Below are 18,924 nucleotides of genomic sequence, written 5' to 3'. Positions count from 1 at the left end.
TAGTAAATGCTTATTCTGTTTTTGACTTTTCTCTAACTGCCTTTCTAGCAGGAGGCATCATTATTAAATAATCCCATGAAGTTATGGGCCCCAACACATGGAGCAGATTTTACCAGATTGTTTTGTGATTTTCTCTCTCTCTCTCCCCCTTGACACACATAGAGAAGGCTAGCTTGGTTTTTTGTTTGTTTGCTGTCCATCAGTTTGGCAGATGGACTGGAGCATAATTGGGATGGGGGTGGAAGGTACATGGGGAGACTCATCCCCATGTACTTTCCACCTCAGCTAAATTGTGTTCCAGCCAGTCCACGAAACAACTGTGTGGCATGCTTGCATGGGGATTCAAGGGCTGGAGCACATGTGGCAGGCTACACTCAAGGCCTCCAACGGTTGGATGTGGCCCACAGCCCACCCACTTGTGGCCTATGTGTAACCCAAGCCAAAGCCTCAGATTCTCTGCAGATTTGGGCAGGTATTTTGCTGATATCTTTAAATAATACTTCCCTTCAAATAAAGCTGTTGAATTTAAGATATTTCAGCAAGCATTAGTTATTTTAAATCCAAGACACATTATGCTGCCTAAAACCTACGGGCTGGAACCTAAGGAGTAGTTAGTAAAAATAGTAATGTGAATAGTACAAACTTCACTTTTGCAAACAGCATGGAAAATAGCATGAAATATTCAGTCATAATATTGTATTAAAAGGAATGTTGATCACACAAAGTGAAACTGACATGGGGAGGGAACACAATTACTAGAGTTGCCTAACTTTGGTTCCAGTTATGGGGGTTCTAGTGTAAATGAGGGGTTGGGGGACATGTATGCAAATTGGAGGAATTCCAACCCACATTCTCATGGCATCAAGCAAAACAGCCATGTAGGTGCCGCTCCTTATAAAGCCCAGGAATGACATCTTAGTTGGGAATAAAAATGTACCTATCTTGTAGATGGGAGAGGTTTGTGCAGGTTGTATAGTTGTTGGTGAAGGAATGGAGCAACATTTGTAAATGCCCCAGAGAGTGTCTTGTGCTGTCCTAACAATACATATTATGATGGGATGTTTTCCTTGGAATGTGATATTTGTGTAATATTTAAAAAGTAATTGTAGAGGAATATTTAAAAAGTAATTGTGATGGATGCTTTTTATTCAAACCCATCAGTGCCTAAGTGTGATCCTATATTTAGAAGTCATGGAGCCATTGCTTAGGTTTGTTGCCTTTTTTCCTCACCCCTGCTAGTGTTCTAGCAATTATCTGAGGTCTTATGAGGAAGTGCACCATGTCATGGTCTGAGATATCCTGCAAGGTTGAAACCGCCTTCCTCATCCTGTAGTTGTTGGAGCTTCAAGGTTGCTGGAAATGGAATTTGGGAAACATTAAGTAGATTAGAAGAGCGTAATACAAAATCTACTAACATCCTATCTATCAACATTTGAAGATGCAAAAGAAGTATATAAAAGCTTGTTTCCCAGACCTATAATATGCTTCTGCCCTGGCAAAGTCACCAGTCTCTAATCCATGCACTGAGGCAGCCTTCCCCAACTTTATAACAGATGTTTTGGACTTCAACTCCCATCAGCTCCAGCCAGCATCATCAGTGGTCAGTAATCCTAGAAGTTATTATTTGGAAGGCACCAGGTTAGGGAAGGCTGCACTGAGGCATGATAAAAACTGTCTCTGGGGAGGCCACCAGTGAGGGAGGAAGCAGCAGCCAGGCACCTCTCCACCGTGCCTGGGTCCAGCTCCAGCTGAGAGCCCCCTCCCTCCTGCTACCAACTGTCTCTGGGGAGGCCACCAGTGAGGGAGGAAGCAGCAGCCAGGCACCACTCCACCGTGCCTGGGTCCAGCTCTAGCTGAGAGCCCCCTCCCTCCTGCTACCAACTGTCTCTGCAGAGGCCACCAGTGAGGGAGGAAGCAGCAGCCAGGCACCTCTCCACTGTGCCTGGGTCCAGCTCCAGCTGAGAGCCCCCTCCCTCCTGCTACCAACTGTCTCTGGGGAGGCCACCTGTGAGGGAGGAAGCAGCAGCCAGGCACCTCTCCACCGTGCCTGGGTCCAGCTCCAGCTGAGAGCCCCCTCCCTCCTTCTACCAACTGTCTCTGCAGAGGCCACCAGTGAGGGAGGAAGCAGCAGCCAGGCACCTCTCCACCGTGCCTGGGTCCAGCTCCAGCTGAGAGCCCCCTCCCTCCTGCCGTCAACTGTAACTGCTGAACTTTGCAACTAAGAGTGTAGTGCCTGAATTTGCTGTCCTTTCCCCCCCCCTCCTCCTCCCTCCCAATCCCTTTTCCTTTTGTGTCATGTCTTTTAGATTGTAAGCCTGTGGGCAGGGACTGTCAAGAAATACTTTTGTAAGCCGCCGTGAGAGCCTTTGTTGGCTGAATGGCGGCATAAAAATCCTTAAATAAATAAATAAATAATAAAAAAGCCAATAAAAAATTATGAAATGTAGTATATCTATTCACAGACTATATATTTGTTTTGCTGCACAGTAACTGACTTGCAGGTGACTTCCTGTAAAGCTTACACTGCTCTGGCAGTTCAATTCATGTAAAGCGTAGGCATCTATGCATTTATAAAGTAACATTTATTGAATTCCATGGGATTTACTTTTGAGTAGACATGCATAGCAACATAAGAAGTGCCATGCTGGATCAAACCTAGGGTCCATCTAGTCCAGCACTCTGCTGACAGGATTCTGCTGTCAATTTACTTTTCTTAATAGCCAATAATATAGCCAACTTTAAAGAAGTAATAAATAATGGTACTTTGAGGTGAGATTAAACACAATGAAATCTGTCAGGAAATGGGAGGGGAGTTTTTGCCCATAAACTCTGGTTGTCAGACACTTGCACTTAATTATTTTTTTTATGAGAATATGATTTTATTGAAGATCTTGAGAACTGCCTCTTTTGGTTCCATAAAAAAGGACTAGTAGCATTTGGTAGCCATCCTCCTGAGATAAGCATGACAGTTCTTAAATTGTTATTTAAATTGGGGGATAGTATACTACAGAATATATATGAGGTTATTTTGGGACAATTTAGGCCATGTACATTTGGGACAATATTAATCTGAGGTATGCTCCAGAGCAAAGATGACCTGAAAATCCTTGGATTTTGTAATTGTAATGGGCTTAAATAGCATTTCCACAAGTTTACCCCAAAGTCATATGAAAGAAATTTGAGCTTCAGGGAAATACGTAAGCCAGGACAACAGCTTATTGGCTAGCTTCTTGCGCTATCAGGAAGCCCCTGTAGCCAAACTAGCACTAATCAAAATTGGTTGAACTTGGTTTATACGCCTTCCCCATGCCCTGCCAAAATGTAGTTCTTGAGAATCTTATTGACTTCGAATTTTCCTGTATTTGAAAAGTTTATGGGCATGAAAGCTTAACGTTTTCTGATATTCTCAGCACTAAACAGGTTGAAACTGTTTCCCTTCATAACAGGATCAAAAATTATCCGTTTGATTGTAACAAAATGACCTCTATCTCAAATTCCATGAGTAAATGTGAGCTTAAAAATGCCCCCTTGAGCCCTATTTTCCACTTGAAATAAAGGCCAGTGTTGTATAGAGACTGCAGTACCAGGCTCTGAGCAGGAAGTTTCTGCAATCTCTGTTCAGCCATTTATCGATTAGTTGACTCAGGGGCGGAGTTCGGGCGTCGCGCTAAGCAACGGTTGTTTCCCATTCTGTTCCTATTAACCCCCCCTCCCCAGTTGATTAGCGTGTCGTCCGAACTCAACCAGGGAATCGCCATCTTTCAGCCTAATATTCACACAGGTTTGTTGTGAGGATAAAAAATGGCGCGCCAGGAGGGGGTATGTATGCAGGCCTAAGCAACTGAAGAACGGGAAGACAGAAAATAAAATAACCCGATCCCTCATTGCAACGAGGTTTTGACGACTATACACCATTTGGTATGGCTATGTGTCCTGCCTGCTTGAATGGAATGGAAGTCCCTTATTTTTAACACGCGAAGCACAACCATAGGATGCGCTTCTTGGCATCATGAGCGTTATCCTTGAGCTTCCTCAAAAATAGAGGGAGTCATTGATTTATTACATCCACATCCATCTTTCCTCCAATGTGCTCAAGGCACAATACCTCATCTCATCTCCTTTTGGATACCTTCAGAAATCCACCTCCTTCCTCACTCCCCCCCTCGGTCACTGAGAGGATGTTTTCCCGCCTTTTCAGTCCTTTTGTGGGTGCGCCCTTCCCCCCCCCTCCCGCACGGAAGGAGGAGAAAAGAAAGCGAGCGTGTGCGAAAACTCGAGGCCTGATTGGTCGGGCAGCGGCCACACGCCTGTTTTCGAACGTTGGCGCTAGGCAGTTGGAAATGACTGTTGGGTAGGGAGTAGGACACGCGCGCAATCGGCGAGAAGATCCTACAAAGTTCCCCGCGTGTGAGAAAAGGCAAAGAGTACGCAGCCGCAGTTCATCCGCCAGTCCGAAAGTGAGGGGGAGGAGGAATGTAGAGTCACTTTTTGCGCACGCGCAGTTCAGAAAAAGGTGGGGGTGGAGTAGGGAAAAAAGTGTGCGCCTGCGTGTTTCTGAAATTGAAGAATTCTTTTGCCTGTCTGCACAGTGACTCGACCATAGAGATAGAAAAGGGTGAAGAGTGACAAAACAGATCAAACGTCCGCTTAAAAAAGTGTGCACGAGGCTCTGGCGTCACTCTGAACCTCGGCATTTCTATAGCGAAACCTCTATAAAACATTGTATAGGAAATTGAAGTGGAAAACCAGTTCAACTGTAGTCTGAAAGTACCGATGAGGTCTGAGTCGCGTGGTGGGGTTCTCTACATTTTCTTTATCTCTATAGTACATACGCGACCTGAACTCGCAACCATAGAGACAAGCAGCTGCGCAAGCGCATGGCGTGGTGGAGAAGAGGGCAGAAATGGTTGAGGTTGAAGGAAGGAGAAAAGGGCGGAAGAAGGGAGGAAGGAACGTGCGCACGCGCGAAAATGTCAATGTCAGTCCTATTTATAGGTTGGACCTTGTTGCTTTCATGGTGGATTTCTTTTCCTTTCCCCCTCGTTGGAATCGGGCCCAAAGTGAATTTAAAGGCTTTTCTTGCCCGGAGAGGAAAGAATAACTGCTTAGTCTGTAAGTTGGTGGGGGGCATAGAATGGCACTGTGTGGTCTTTAACCTCATCAGTTCAGCCATCATGCTGCATGTTTAGCAGTGAACTTTGACCTCCACATCCTACTTTACTGCTTTGCTGGATCGGGACCCAGGGGGCCCCCCTGTACCTCTGGGGGTGATGCATTGTAGCTTGTGCATGAGACCTCCGCTCTGGCTGAGGTCCTGATCCCAAACATCCTTTGCCTCACAGCTCGGTTTGGCGAAACCTCTGATCTCGCTGCTTTGAAGGACGCGGGTGGAGTGTGGGACTCTTCCAAACCATGATCTGTGCCAGCTGCATCCCACGTGCAAAATAGTGTCCGTTAGAAGAGCTTTGCACAGGAAGCCGGCCATGCCCTGACATGACCATTTTCTGACAGTTAACCTTTGGACTCTTTGAAAATGCTGTGTGTAACACGATTAGCCCTAGGGGCCAGGGTCATAAGGTTGCCAGCCCGTGGCAAGGGCTCCCTAGCCACCAAGATGGTGAAATACAGGAAGATGCGGAAACCGACGGAGCCACAAGACTGGGCGATGGATTATCGCGAGAGATACATCCCCTTTTCCAAGGACCAGCTGGTTGATGCCCTAGTGAAGGTACAACCGGGGCACTGTATCGATGCTATGAACCTGTGGATGTGTTGCACATGTGCAAAACTCTGAATCCTCCCTCATCGCTTTCACTGATTTTTCTAGCAAAAATAGGCTTCAAAGTATGTGGGTAGTGATGGTGAAATCTTAGAAGCAGGGGCTGGGCTGAATGGCTAGCGGTTGGGAAATAATTGCTCCTTGCCCGTTCTTATAGCTAGCACAAACAGTGGTGAGAAGTAAATGAATATGTGCCGAGTTGAAGAATATAGCTTCTCTTGGCCCAGAAACTGGGTTACTTTGGTGCAGAAGAGGTTTTGGTTTTGCCTTTTAGCAAGGAGTATACATAGTCTTGAATACAACTAGAGATGAGAAGCCCTAGAGAGAAACCCAGAAAAAATGGGAGGAATAGGGGAGGGTTCTTCAAAATTTTCAAAAATTCCTGGGGGAAAGTGTTGTCTTTTTCTGGGATTCCACCCCCATCCCCAGGACTTCACATCTCTAGCTACAACTCCTGTATCAAAGCCACTCCCTTTCTAGAGGCAGCTACATCTGTTGTCCCTTAACCAGGGATTTAAAGGCCCACTTCTCCGGCGCGTTAATAGCCAATCAAACACACGAGGCTGGAGAATACACTTAATCCATTTACTTCCAATACTACAGTATGGGGGTGCTCTCCGGTTCCACAAGATGGAGGCACCCCGAACAAAGGAATCTCACAGTATATATAGGCCCTGACTACAAGAGGGTGTTAGTCTCTTTCTAACCCTTCTATTGGTCAGTTCTGGATTAGCAAGTTAAGTTACATTCAATTTTCAAGTTAAGGTGCACAATCTCAACGAGTCATAGGTTACATTCAATGCTCTATTGGTTGAAAGTTTTTCCCTTTGTCTGATGTCCACTATTAAGGAATGCAAATCTGGCATATAGCCATATGTAGCCACCCTTTGGCAGAGAAGCCATCTTTAACCCTTGGCACATTACATTCATTAGAGAGATGAAACCTCTCCCTGGGGCCATCACATCCTGATGCTCATGTGAAACACTGAATTAAAAGCTTCTTCCCTAACAATTCTTTAGTGTCACAAGTGCACATGGTTCTGCATTAAGCAGGATTTAGTAACCCACCCCACTTAGAGAGTTTAATCTCTGTTAGATGGCCTAAGCAGGGGTGTACAAAGAGTTCAGATAGTAACAAATTCATGTCTGGGTGTAGAAAAACCTAGTGGCATTGGATGGTCCAGGTAGTATTCATGTTCTTGATAAACTACCGTTCAACATATAATCATAATGTACTTAACAAGATAAACATGCAAAATATACAGCACATTCAAATTAAAACAGTATAACATTAATAAACCTTCATAGAATAAAATCAACAATTAAGCAATCCACGCTGAAATTTTTGGCGGAATAAGAATATAAAAGAGGCTGGGAAAGATTAATGTGCTACTTGAGGAAGCACGTTCTGTAGCACTGGGGCCACTACAGAATAGCCTCTGCTCCTAGTTGTGGAGTCTTTATCTAATGTGGGTATGGAACTTGGAGCAGGACCTTTTTAGCAAACCTTAAAGCCCTGGCCAGGTGTGTGTGAAGGAGATATGGGAGAGGCATTCCTTGAGACGCTTGAGATGCATACCACATAAGGATTTAAAGCCTTACACAGCTTGAGACCACAATACCTGATGGAACACCTCTCCCAACATGAACCTATCCACACACTACGCTCAACATCTGAGGTTCTCCTCCGAGTGTCTACTCCGAGGGTAGCTTGGAGGATGGCAACAAGGGAGAAGACCTTTTCAGTGGTGGCCCCCCAATTATGGAATGATCTCCCCACCGAGGCTCGCCTGGCACCAACATTGTTATCTTTTCGGCACCAGGTTAAGACTTTTTTCTTCTCCCAGGCAGTTAACGTATGCTGAGTTTTTAAGTGACCCCAGAATAGCTGTTTTAATATTGCTGTTTCTATGCTTTTAAATTTTTGTATATTTGTTTTTAATGTTCATTGTTTTTAACTTTTGTAAACCGCCTAGAGAGCTTTGGCTATGGGGTGGTATATAAATGAAATAAATAAATAAAAGCTCAAAACTAGATGGCACAAACAGATGAGGGAAATGAAAGGAGCAAGGGCATGTGGAGTAGCACATTGAGAAGGTCGTTCCAGGTATGCTCAGTGGCGTTACATGGAAAAGAGAACAAGGCTAAAGGGATAACAAATTATTTTCTGCAAGAGGGTGAAGAGAAATGAGCGAGGGTCATGCTTAGAGTTGCTAGCTTCCCAGGACTGATAGACAGTTCTGTTACTCTGGAAATACTTCAACTCTGGTTAACCACTTGGTTGCCAGGCCTTGTATATCATTGACATTGAAAATATATTTTCACTTTTAATATGGGAATGGCTCCTGTCTGGGTGATCTCTGGTATATGCATGCAGTGCAGCCTTTCTTTCAGATAGGAAGGTGCTCCTGGTAGATCGGAGAGGGAAGAAGTGAGGCATGGGCAGAAAGGCAACATGTGCTTTGGGAGGCTTACAAAGAAGGATGTCGTAGCAATGGAGTAGACCAACATCTCAGACCCAAGCAAGGCATACTTTTTACATAAGAACCTAAGAAGAGCCCTGCTGGATCAGACCAAGGGTCTGTCTAGCCCAGCGCTCTGTTCACGCAGTGGCCAACCAGCTGTTGACCAGGAAACTGCAAGCAGGATATGGTGCCAAAGCACCCTCCTACCCATGTTCCCCAACAACTAGTATATATAGGCTTACTGCCTCTGATACTAGAGGTTGAGCTTAGCCATCAGGGCTAGTAGCCATTGTTAGCCCTCCTCCAGGAATTTATCCAACCCCTTTTTAAAGCCATCCAAATTGGTGGCCATCACCACATCTTGTAGTATATCTCAGGAACGTGTTTTGACAAATCTCCAGCTCCTTGACATTGGTGAGCCTTAACCCCAAATCTGAGTTTCATGTTGGGATTTGAGCAACCACTTTCCCAATTTTGGGGCCACCAACCTACCTCCCCCGGAATAGACAAATTTCAAGATAGCTTGTGCTGTCTTCTGTGCCATAAGACACAAAGAATTCCTCTATCAAGGGGTCTCTCGTTTCTGATCGCTTTTGGGCTGAGCTGTGTTGCCTTTTCTCTCCCTCAGGAGTTCCACTCCTCTAGCCATGCGGATCGTGTCTCATTCCTGGCATTTGTCTCTCAAGTGGACGCCTCCCTCCTGCACCGTTACCACTCCATCCTAGAGCAGTTAAAGGTAATGTCAAGCACACTCTGTGTAGGAACACACCTCTCCCGACATGAACCTACCCATACACTACACTCAACATCTAAGGTCCACCTCCGGGTGCCTACTCCGAGGGAAGCTCGGAGGGTGGCAACAAGGGAGAGGGCCTTCTCAGTGGTGGCCCCCCAATTGTGGAACCATCTCCCCTACAAGGCTTGTCTGGCGCCAACATTGTTATCCTTTTGGCACCAGATCAAGACTTTTCTCTTCTCCCAGGCATTTAACAGCATATGCTGAGTTTTTTAACTGACCCCAGAATAGTTGTTTTAACTGGATACGGTATTGTCTGTTTTTATGCTTTTTACATTTTGTATACTTGTTTTTAATGTTCAGCGTTTTAATTTTTGTAAATTATCCAGAGAACTTCAGATATGGGGTGGTATATAAATGTAAATAATAATAATAATAATAATAATAATAATAATAATAATAATAATAATGTTTTTAATGAATTCTTCATCCAAATACAGAAGATGGGGAGGGGGTGGGAAACAGCTTGTGCTGGAACCTAGTAGGCGACGCTGTGATTAGCATTAATACACCCTTTTGTATAAGGCCAATAAAGTGACTAGCCTGACATTTACTTTTACTAAACAGCAACACCTTTTGCTACGGAGGGACAGAGTGATCAGTCCCTCCCCATCCTCGTCCAGTCCACTGACCCATTTGGTGTTTGTGGCATTCAGGCAAGTAGTTAAACACAATGCTGTATTAGTACTAACAGTTGTGCTAGTGTAATACCAGTGTTTATTTCTTCCCCTTCCAGGCTGTCTATTCACCTATTAATCCTGACCGGGACACCCTGCAGGAATTCTCTTTGACAGATGCGGAGCGGTTAACAAAAGAACAGGAAGTTTTCGCCAGGATGGAACCTCTGCTGGACCAAGCCAACTTTAACAACCTGTCAGAGGAAGCATTAGCCTATGCCCTTGTGATCCACCACCCTCACGATGAAGTCCAGGTATCGCTTGTGCTGGGGAGGGCCTCACCTTTTCCTCGCTATACAACACTCTGAGACTCGAATGAAGCTGCATCTACACATGACTGAGGTGGCAATAAGATGCAACAGTCCTGAGGTGGTAGAATGAACTGTACCATTCCAAGCTATAGATGGAGATTCCACTTTTGAATGCTTTCCTCACATCATCATCATCATCATCATCATCATCTGTAAATAAAAAACTAGCATATAAGGGAGTAAGCTTCTCTCTTTCCCAGCCTTTTGTCTGCCGTACTGGTTATTAATTCATAGAGAAGTTTGAACCTAGGAGAACGTTCATAGCTGGGATTCACAGAATCATAGAATAGTAGAGTTGGAAGGGGGCCTATAATGCCATCGAGTCCAACCCCCTGCTCCATGCAGGAATCCACCCTACATGCAGCCTGACATGGTGATGTCCTTTCTGCCACCTCATTTTGCTGCATGTGTAGACTAGGCAATCAATCCTGTAGGCCTGGTTTCCAGGGCAAGCCTGGATCAAAGGTTGGCGTTTGAAGCTCCTACAATTAAAATAGAATTCTTCCCGCCTTTCCTCCACCCTTAAGTGATTTGATAAATAGTGGGATTATCTATTGCTGAAAAGAACATACACCAAAATGTATGGACAGAGCTAAACCAGAGGCCCACCTGTTTACCTGGATCTATTCAAAGGTCGATAGCTCAACGCCAAAATAAAATTTAAAAACTATATGCCCAATACTAAAGTCTGGTTTAAAGCCCTTTGCTTAACTCTTAGGCTAACTTTCACTGTCCAACATGCTCACACTCTGTATGTGTTTCATATATGCCTTTTTTTAATATATAGTCCTTCTTGTAGACTTTGCTTTTCTTCTCATTTTTTCAGGTTTTCTGAGACATTAGTTAGTCAGTTGATTTTATTGTGCATAACCATAAGGTTCTTACAATTTTGCCACAGCAACAATAACAAAAAGAGGCAGTCACAGAAAGAAAAAGGTTGAACAAACCACTCAGATCAGTTCATCATGAGCACAATCTACAGCAACAGTTTTCAGGTCCTTTGCTGTAATGTTTTTAGCAGCTATATCGAATAAGGCTACTTGATTAGTTACATAAGAATTCATATCTACAAGTAGTTTACACATCTGCTCAGCCAAAGTTCTATCAGACAGTCCTGCCGCCAAAGGAACAAGAAATCTTTGCCTGGCATTGGCATACCGTTCAGAATATTATCCTTTATTTGTAGAGAACCACATATACAAAGGTGTTGAAATATGGAAACATTTATATATCTCCCATCCAGATATACAGAAAGTATAGTCAGGAACCGTAATGCCATAAAGGTCTTGTGCAGCTTATAATGGTATGCTGTATGTGATGGAATATCTTTATTTGAGGAAAAAAAATGAAATTTAAAAGCAAACAAACCCAAACTCCGAACATTTACACACAGCCTGGGATGCACCTTATAGAAGTAGTTCCAACTCTATGCCAGGCACCCCTGTCTTTAATAGGAATTGTATTTTCATGCCAAGTCTCACTTCCTTTCTGCAGGTGTCAGTGAATCTGGATCAGTATGAATACATGAGATTCTGGGCTCTCGGCCAACGGATAGGACCACTGCGTGTGATGACTACCATCAAGGCCCAGAGTAGGGGGTTCTTTGGCACATCTCGGATTCCAGAAAACAGGTAAGCAGAAAATGTCTCCCTAGTATCTATTACCAACCTGAGATTCTTTTGAGGACCAAGTCACTACATCAGAGGTGAACAACCTTGGCAAGGGATCAGTTCAGACCTCTGGCTAGAGCAATCTGTCCTTTCCCTGGCAGTCTGCTGGGTGGAATGAAGAGGATCAGAGAGAAAAGGGAGTGGCAGAAAGGGAGAGGAATAGAAGCGTCAGAAAGAGAAAAGACCTACATGGGTCTCCGGCCTTTCTCACTGCCAGAATGTAGCCACTGTCAGATTACTCAGGAGTGATGCGGCCTGCAAAAGAGAAAAGGCTGCCCATGTTTGATCTAATACAAGAAGCTGACTTATTTATTTATTTATTTATTATTTATTTATTACATTTTTATACCGCCCAATAGCCGAAGCTCTCTGGGCGGTTCACAAAAATTAAAACCATGAAAAGCATAAAAACAACCAACAAATTTAAAACACAAATACAAAATACAATATAAAAAGCACAACCAGAATAAAACCACACAGCAAAAATGAATATAGGTTAAAATATGAGATTAAAACAGCAAAGTTTAAATTTAAGTTAAATTACAGTAGGTGTTAAAATACTGAGAGAATAAAAAGGTCTTCAGCTGGCGACAGAAAGAAAACAATGTAGGCACCAGGCGGACCTCTCTGGGGAGCTCGTTCCACAGCCGGGGGGCCACAGCAGAGAAGGCCCTCCTCCTAGTAGCCACCTGCCTCACTTCCTTCAGCAGGGGCTCACGGAGAAGGGCCCCTGTGGGTGATCTTAAGGTCCGGGCCGGCACACACGGGAGGAGGCGTTCCTTCAAATAACCTGGTCCCAAACCATTTAGGGCTTTGTTAATACCAGCACTTTGAATCGGGCCCAGACCTGGACTGGCAGCCAGTGAAGGACTTCCACCCAGTCAGATTCCTGCACATCTCTCTTGGCATTGCCACTTTGGCATGAAAGCATAAGAAGAGCCCTGCTGGAGTAGAACAAAGGTCCGTCTACTTCAGCATCCTGTTTCCCACAGTGACCGGGGGGGCAAGCCCTGAAGCATGTGACCATGTTACTGACCATGTTACTCTGACCATGTCACTCCACTTCTGAAATCTCTTCATTGGCTTCCAATTCACCTCAGAATCCAATATAAACTTCTCCTGTTGACCTTCAAAGCTTTTCACGGTCTAGCTCCGCCCTATCTCTCCTCTCTCATCTCACACTATCGCCCCGCTCGTGCTCTTCGCTCCTCTGATGCCGTGTTTCTCACCTGCCCAAGGGTCTCCACTTCCCTTGCTCGGCTTCGTCCATTTTCTTCTGCTGCCCCTTATGCCTGGAACGCTCTTCCAGAACACTTGAGAACTACAAGTTCAATCGCAGCTTTTAAAGCTCAGCTAAAAACTTTTCTTTTACCTAAAGCTTTTAAAACTTGATTTTGTTCTGACTTTATACTGTTAGTTTTACCCTACCCAGTGCCTATTTACCCTACCCTGTGCCTGTTTACCCTACCCTGTGCCTGTTTACCCTACCCTGTGCCTATTTACCCTACCCTGTGCCTATTTACCCTACCCTGTGCCTGTTTACCCTACCCTGTGCCTGTTTACCCTACCCTGTGCCTGTTTGCATTCTCTTCCCCTCCTTATTGTTTTATTATGATTTTATTAGAATGTAAGCCTATGCGGCAGGGTCTTGCTATTTACTGTTTTACTCTGTACAGCACCATGTACATTGATGGTGCTATATAAATAATAATGATAATAATAATGATAATGTTAGGCATTATAAGAAAAGGAATTGAGAATAAAACGGCCAGCATCATACTGCCTTTATACAAACCTATGGTGCGGCCACACTTAGAATACTGTGTACAGTTCTGGTCACCACACCTAAAAAAGGATATTACGGAGCTGGAAAAAGTGCAGAAAAGGGCAATAAAAGGATTAAGGGGCTGGAGCATCTCCCCTACGAGGGAAGGTTATATCAATTGGGATTGTTTAGCTTGGAAAAAAGGAGGCTAAGGGGGGACATGATACAAAATTATGCATGGTATGGAGAATGGGGATAGGGAGACATTTTTCTCCCTCTCTCAAAATACTAGAACCTGGTACTCCCACCAATCCCATGAAGCTGATTGGTGGGAGATTCGGGACAGATAAAAGGAAGTCCTTCTTCACACAGCACATAGTTAAATTAGGGAACTCACTACCACAAGATGTAGTGATGGCCACCAGTTTGGATGGCTTTAAAAGGGGGTTGGATAAATTCGTGGAGAAGACTATTAATGGCTACTAGCCCTGATGGTTGTGTGCTATCTCCAGTATTCGAGGCAGTAAGCCTATATGCACCAGTTGCTGGGGAACATGGGTGGGAGGGTGCTGTTGCACCATGTCCTGCTTTGTTGGTCCCTGGCCGATGGCTGGTTGGCCACTGTGTGAACAGAGTGCTGGACTAGATGGACCCTTGGTCTGATCCAGCAGGGCTCTTCTTTCTTATGTTCTTATGTTCCCTAGCTATTGCCATTCAGAGGCGTGCTGCCTCTGATCCTAATCACGACTAGTAGCCATTTGATAGGCTTATCGTCCATGAATTTGCCTAATCCCCCTTGAAAGCAGTCTAATTGGCGGCCATCACCACAGCTTGAGGAAGCAAATCCCCACAGTTTGATTAATGCCATTGGATCTCTAGGGTCTCCTATCACCTCCTCCCTCCTTGTTTTAACTGAAGATGCCAGGGACTGAACCTGGAAGCTTCTGAATGAAAAATGGGTGCTCTGCCACTGAGCTATGGTCCCTCTGCCAGACCTAGCGTAATGTGACGAGCTTCTAGCTGAGCCCCTGCAGCAACAGCAGTCATTCATGGTGTTTGTGAGGATTAGTGAGGTTAAGGACATGAGATGCTTTAAATTGTGGGGAAAGTTCCCTTGTGAAAACTAAGTAAACTCTTCATTAAGAAAGTTCCAGGATTCTTCATAAGACCTGGAATCTCTATTGGTAGAAAACTCTGGATTGCCGGCTCCCAAGAGGGAAAAGAAAATGCTAGTTTCTAGGAACATGGGAAGCTGCCTTTTACTGAGTCAGATTCTTGGTCCATCTAGCCCAGTATTGTTGACACTGACTGGCAGCAGCTCTTGTAGGGTTTCAGGCAGGATTCTTTCCTTGCCCTCCCTGGAAAAGCCGGAAATCGAACCTGGTGCACCGTCCCACTGAGCTATACAAGAGAACGATTTCTCATTGCAGAATTCTGGAGCTTTTTGCATTGCGAGATTATTATTTTGGTAGCCTTTTATAACGGTGAATGGTGTGAATGTTTACTTGACCCCGTTGAAGTGTTCTGATGTTCTCAGCCCTTCTCCTCTCCCGATCCAGGCATTACTTCAAACGGGTGGTGGTGGCAGCCCGGATTAAGAACTCCCACCTGGTGCTGAAATGCTTTAAGGACATTCCCCTGGAAGGCCTGGAGCAGCTGCTGCCAGCCGTCAAAGTCCGCACCTCCATCTTCTACCGGGCCCTTCTCAACACCATGCTTGTAGTGAGCGGTTTGGCTCTCTTTGTCAATGTGGGGATGGTGGTGCTTTCCGACCTTAAGATCGGCACCACAACCCTGCTGATGTTCTTCGCTGCCTTAATGGCCTTCCGGGCTTGGAAGGTACGTATATCGCTGCAGTTTCCCGAAGATTGCAACTCCAACCAGGGCCTTGTAGCCAAATCGACATGCCTGTGAAACAGATTCCCAAACATATCTCCTTTAGGAACATGGCTGCTCCCTTTAGGGCAGCTTCCCCTAATCGGGTGCCTTCCAGATGTATTTTGGAGCACAACTCCCAGCAGCCCCAGCCAGCATGGCCAATGATCAGGAATGCTGGGAGTTGTAGTCTAGAACATCTGGAGGGCACCCGGTTGGGAGAGGATGCCGTTGGGTAAGGTCTGCTTTGCCAAGCATGTGAGGCAATGGAGTATGAATGAAGATGATGATGATTTATTACATTTCTTTACCACCCAATAGCTAAAGTCCTCTGGATGGTTCACAAAAATTAAAACCATCAAATACAACATAAGAATATACAACACAGAATCAAACCAGAATAAAAACCCAAAATTGATAGCTTTGTCCATTTCCAGCTGCACTGTGTCTCTGATGCATTGCACCCACAGGTTAAAATATAAAAACACAAATAGGGAGCAATCATATGGCCCCTAGAGAACATCTAAGTGGCCATACGATACCTTTTTTTAAAGTAACGTTTCCCCCTTCTTCTTTTTTTTTGCAAGTTTAACAGAAAAAACAAACCATGGAATGAAAGAAAAAAGAACAAGAAATTACATGCATAGAAATGTCAATATTCCATCAAATAAGATTTTCGGGAGTGGGGGGAAGGGAGATTATGCGTGAACTTTGAGAAAAGCAGACCAAATTGGATGCTTTTAGAGAAAAGTGTACATGAAAATGTATATATTTGTTGGGAAAATACTGTTCAAAGTAGCATTATATTAAGGGAAACGGCTTTCAAAAAACGTGTGTAGTAGGCAAAATTGCTTACGAAAAGCATATATTAGTAACATGTGCACTAAAATACTCATTTCTTTGCTTTCGTTAAGTTGATGTGGAAACAGGATGGAACAAACTTAAGACTGGAAAAACAAGACATCCAGAAAAGCCAAAATTGATGGCTTTGTCCATTTCCAGCTGCACTGTGTCTCTGATGCATTGTGCACACACAAACACCAATGTGATTCTTGCAGTGCCCAAGAAACCCACCACCACCACCAACTTTGGTCCCTCATATTGATGGGCCCTTAGCTAGGAAATCAAAATAAGCACATGACGTCGGCCCCACTTCAATGCATTCTGGTGTCCTCCCTCTACTCTAGCCCTGCCAATGGACCTAGGAGGCCTGGATTCCGGTTTCCTTCTAGTACGTCTCTGGTGCGTGTCCTCCCATCCCCGAGGTCTGGTTTCCTCAGGAGTCAGAATAATCCTTCCTTTCTTTTTAAAGGTCTTTGGCCAGCGCCGTAATATCCACTCCCTTGAGCTCGTGCACATGCTGTATTACCGCAGCACGTCCAACAACTCTGAGCTGCTGGATGCCCTCACTCTGCGGGCCCAGGAAGAGCATGCCAAGGAGGTCATCTTGGCCCACAGTTTCCTCCTCCAGCTGCAGCAGCAGCACCTCTTGCAGGGCGACACAGGTATTGCCTAGCCTTGGTTCTTTGGGTTTCGGGTAGGGCTGAAGGAAAGGAAACCGCGTCCTCTCCGCAAAGGGATTTTGGATCAAGCAGGTTCTCTGACCTGTCTTTCTCTATCCCCAGACTCGGAAACTGTCGAACAAGTGAGGCAAGCGGTTCAGGCTTGGTTGCACCTCCACTCTGGGCTGGACTTAACCTTCTGTGCCGAACGGGCCTGCAAGCATCTCAGGGAACTTGGAGCTGGGGGTGTAAGTCCTCCCGCAGCTGGGTCCCATCCTGGGACCGGGTAGGAGGAGCCATCTCCTATTACTCAAGCCAGCACATTTGGTTCTAAATGGTCAGACCCCCTGGCAAGTCCTCTAATGCTGAGCATGCTAAGTTTAGAAGGCACAAGTATGGATTGGCTTATTTCCCCCAGGGCATTATGGGAGCAGTGCCCAGGGGCCTGGTTGCTGATGCTGCATGGATACCCAGAAGCCACAAGATTTCTGCTACTGTTCTTGGGCTGCCTCTGTTTCGATGTGTTTCTTCCTCCAGAAATCATGTCAGGTGAAACACCAGCACGTAACGTCATGAGAGGTGCAAATAACTACGTGACATTCGTACAACGTTAGACCTCATTGGGGAGATGGGGAGCATGGATATTACACCTCAGAGTCAATTATCAGGGTCGAGGGTTGTCTTGCTTTTAAAATTCCCTTTTTTCGTTTCTGCAAAACATTTTTCATATACACACTGGTGCTTGTTTGGTTGTGGGTTTTTTTGAACTGCCTGTTCTTCTTTCTCTGAGGAATGAGGAGAAAGCAGTTCCTTTACGGGGTTGTTCACATTCGGAATGAGAATGGTGCAAAGCAATGAATCTCTTGCACTTAGGGCAAGATGGGTTTTTAATATCCTTTGTTCTCCTGCTTGGGGCTTTTTTTTTAAGTATTAAATCTCTTTTATAGCACTTTGAAATGCATAACATACATTTATGTGGAGCTTGAAGACCACACAGTACTCTAGGTTCTTGTTTTTCCTGTTTTATATATAGATTACCAAGATTCAGAGACCCACACTGTATAGTGTTGGACAAGTCAGTAAGTTCAGGTAGTGCTTTAGCTTGCTAGGGAAAAACACTCTTTGCATGCCCAGAGGCATTTTTATATATTATTGCATCTGCTATTCCAGGTTTCGCTCCTGATACTGAGAACAGATTCCAGAGTTGCAACAAATATAAGTCCTGACTTAATAGATGAATTGAGCCTTGAATCTAGGACTCCTGGGCATAAGTCTCGATATTGTATCCACTGGACCACATTGTCTTTTTCTGGACATCAGACCCTTCACCACAATGGTTTTTAGCCCAGGGACATGCACATGTGGTGGGAATTCCTGAGAGGGCTGTTGATAAATTTGAAGTGGAGGCAGCTTTGCTGCCTCGTCCTTCTGTGTGCAATAAGATCTTAACCTATCTTCACTGAAGAGGTACCAGCCTACCTGACGTCTGCCTTCCTGTGTCAATGAAGCACGCATGTTCAATGCAAGTGTGCGCGCACCTGAGGAAGCTAGTACTTTGCCCTTAAGAAAGTGATTGCAACTGTGCGCAGCTGTGGTATTGTTCACTGCTAGCTGTGTAAGACTGGGGTGTGTGTGTGTGAGTTGTATTGAAGGGGCCCACGCGCAAGGTGTGTGTGTGTTTTCCCCTCACAGTGGTGCGAGAAGCAGCACCTGCCAGAATTCTCTATTCTGTGTCTCTCCAGGAAAGCCTCAACCATAGGACTGAATAGGATGCAAAGATGAGGAGGTAGATGCTGTTTGCGTGTACTGCTGCTGCCTGCAATTTCGGTCTGTTACTAAATATCTGAATAGGGCAGTTACCTGTCGACTGGCACGTGTGGTGGCAGGAGGGGATGAGCCCTATATCAAGAGCCTGGCTTAAAGCCTCACCCAACCTGGCCTACCCAAAGTGAACACTGAGTCTTAAAATAGTCCTGATTGTTGTCTTCCACCCACACTGGAAGCTGCCATGGCTTGGGGACGGGGGAAGCATGAATGTCTACTGTATCTTGAGTGCAATAAAATATTTTCCCCACCTCCCCAAA

At 45.0% G+C, this 18,924-nt stretch overlaps 2 protein-coding genes across 4 annotated transcripts in view; one reads left to right on the top strand and one right to left on the bottom strand.

Annotated features, from left to right (window-relative positions):
• SYNGR4 (synaptogyrin 4) overlaps window positions 1-5,311 on the bottom strand; it is a 21,958-nt gene extending 16,647 nt beyond the window's left edge. The window contains exons 1-2 of one of the 2 annotated variants that reach the window (XM_063137448.1): window positions 5,260-5,311; window positions 1,231-1,353 (exon numbers count right to left, since the gene is read on the bottom strand). In XM_063137448.1, the coding sequence (XP_062993518.1) occupies window positions 1,231-1,326 (96 nt within the window). In that variant the 5' untranslated portion in view covers window positions 1,327-1,353; window positions 5,260-5,311. Of the gene's footprint in view, window positions 1-1,230; window positions 1,419-5,259 lie in introns of those variants that run through there. The other variant, XM_063137447.1, reaches the window with a different exon arrangement.
• On the top strand, window positions 4,991-18,924 carry TMEM143 (transmembrane protein 143). 2 transcript variants are annotated; one of them, XM_063137442.1, is made up of 8 exons: window positions 4,991-5,112; window positions 5,343-5,728; window positions 8,873-8,980; window positions 9,777-9,971; window positions 11,523-11,659; window positions 15,023-15,302; window positions 16,651-16,843; window positions 16,964-18,924. In XM_063137442.1, the coding sequence occupies exons 2-8, from the start codon at window positions 5,534-5,536 to the stop codon at window positions 17,128-17,130; spliced, it is 1,275 nt and encodes a 424-aa protein (XP_062993512.1). In that variant the 5' UTR covers window positions 4,991-5,112; window positions 5,343-5,533; the 3' UTR covers window positions 17,131-18,924. The 2 variants fall into 2 exon arrangements, with proteins under 2 accessions (XP_062993512.1, XP_062993510.1); XM_063137440.1 differs by having other exon boundaries at window positions 4,991-5,728.

The sequence above is a fragment of the Elgaria multicarinata genome, chromosome 11, assembly GCF_023053635.1.
Source record: "Elgaria multicarinata webbii isolate HBS135686 ecotype San Diego chromosome 11, rElgMul1.1.pri, whole genome shotgun sequence".
NCBI classification, from domain to species: domain Eukaryota; kingdom Metazoa; phylum Chordata; class Lepidosauria; order Squamata; family Anguidae; genus Elgaria; species Elgaria multicarinata.
The sequence above is the reverse complement of the archived record's forward strand: the minus strand, read 5'-3'. Positions and strand labels throughout refer to the sequence as shown.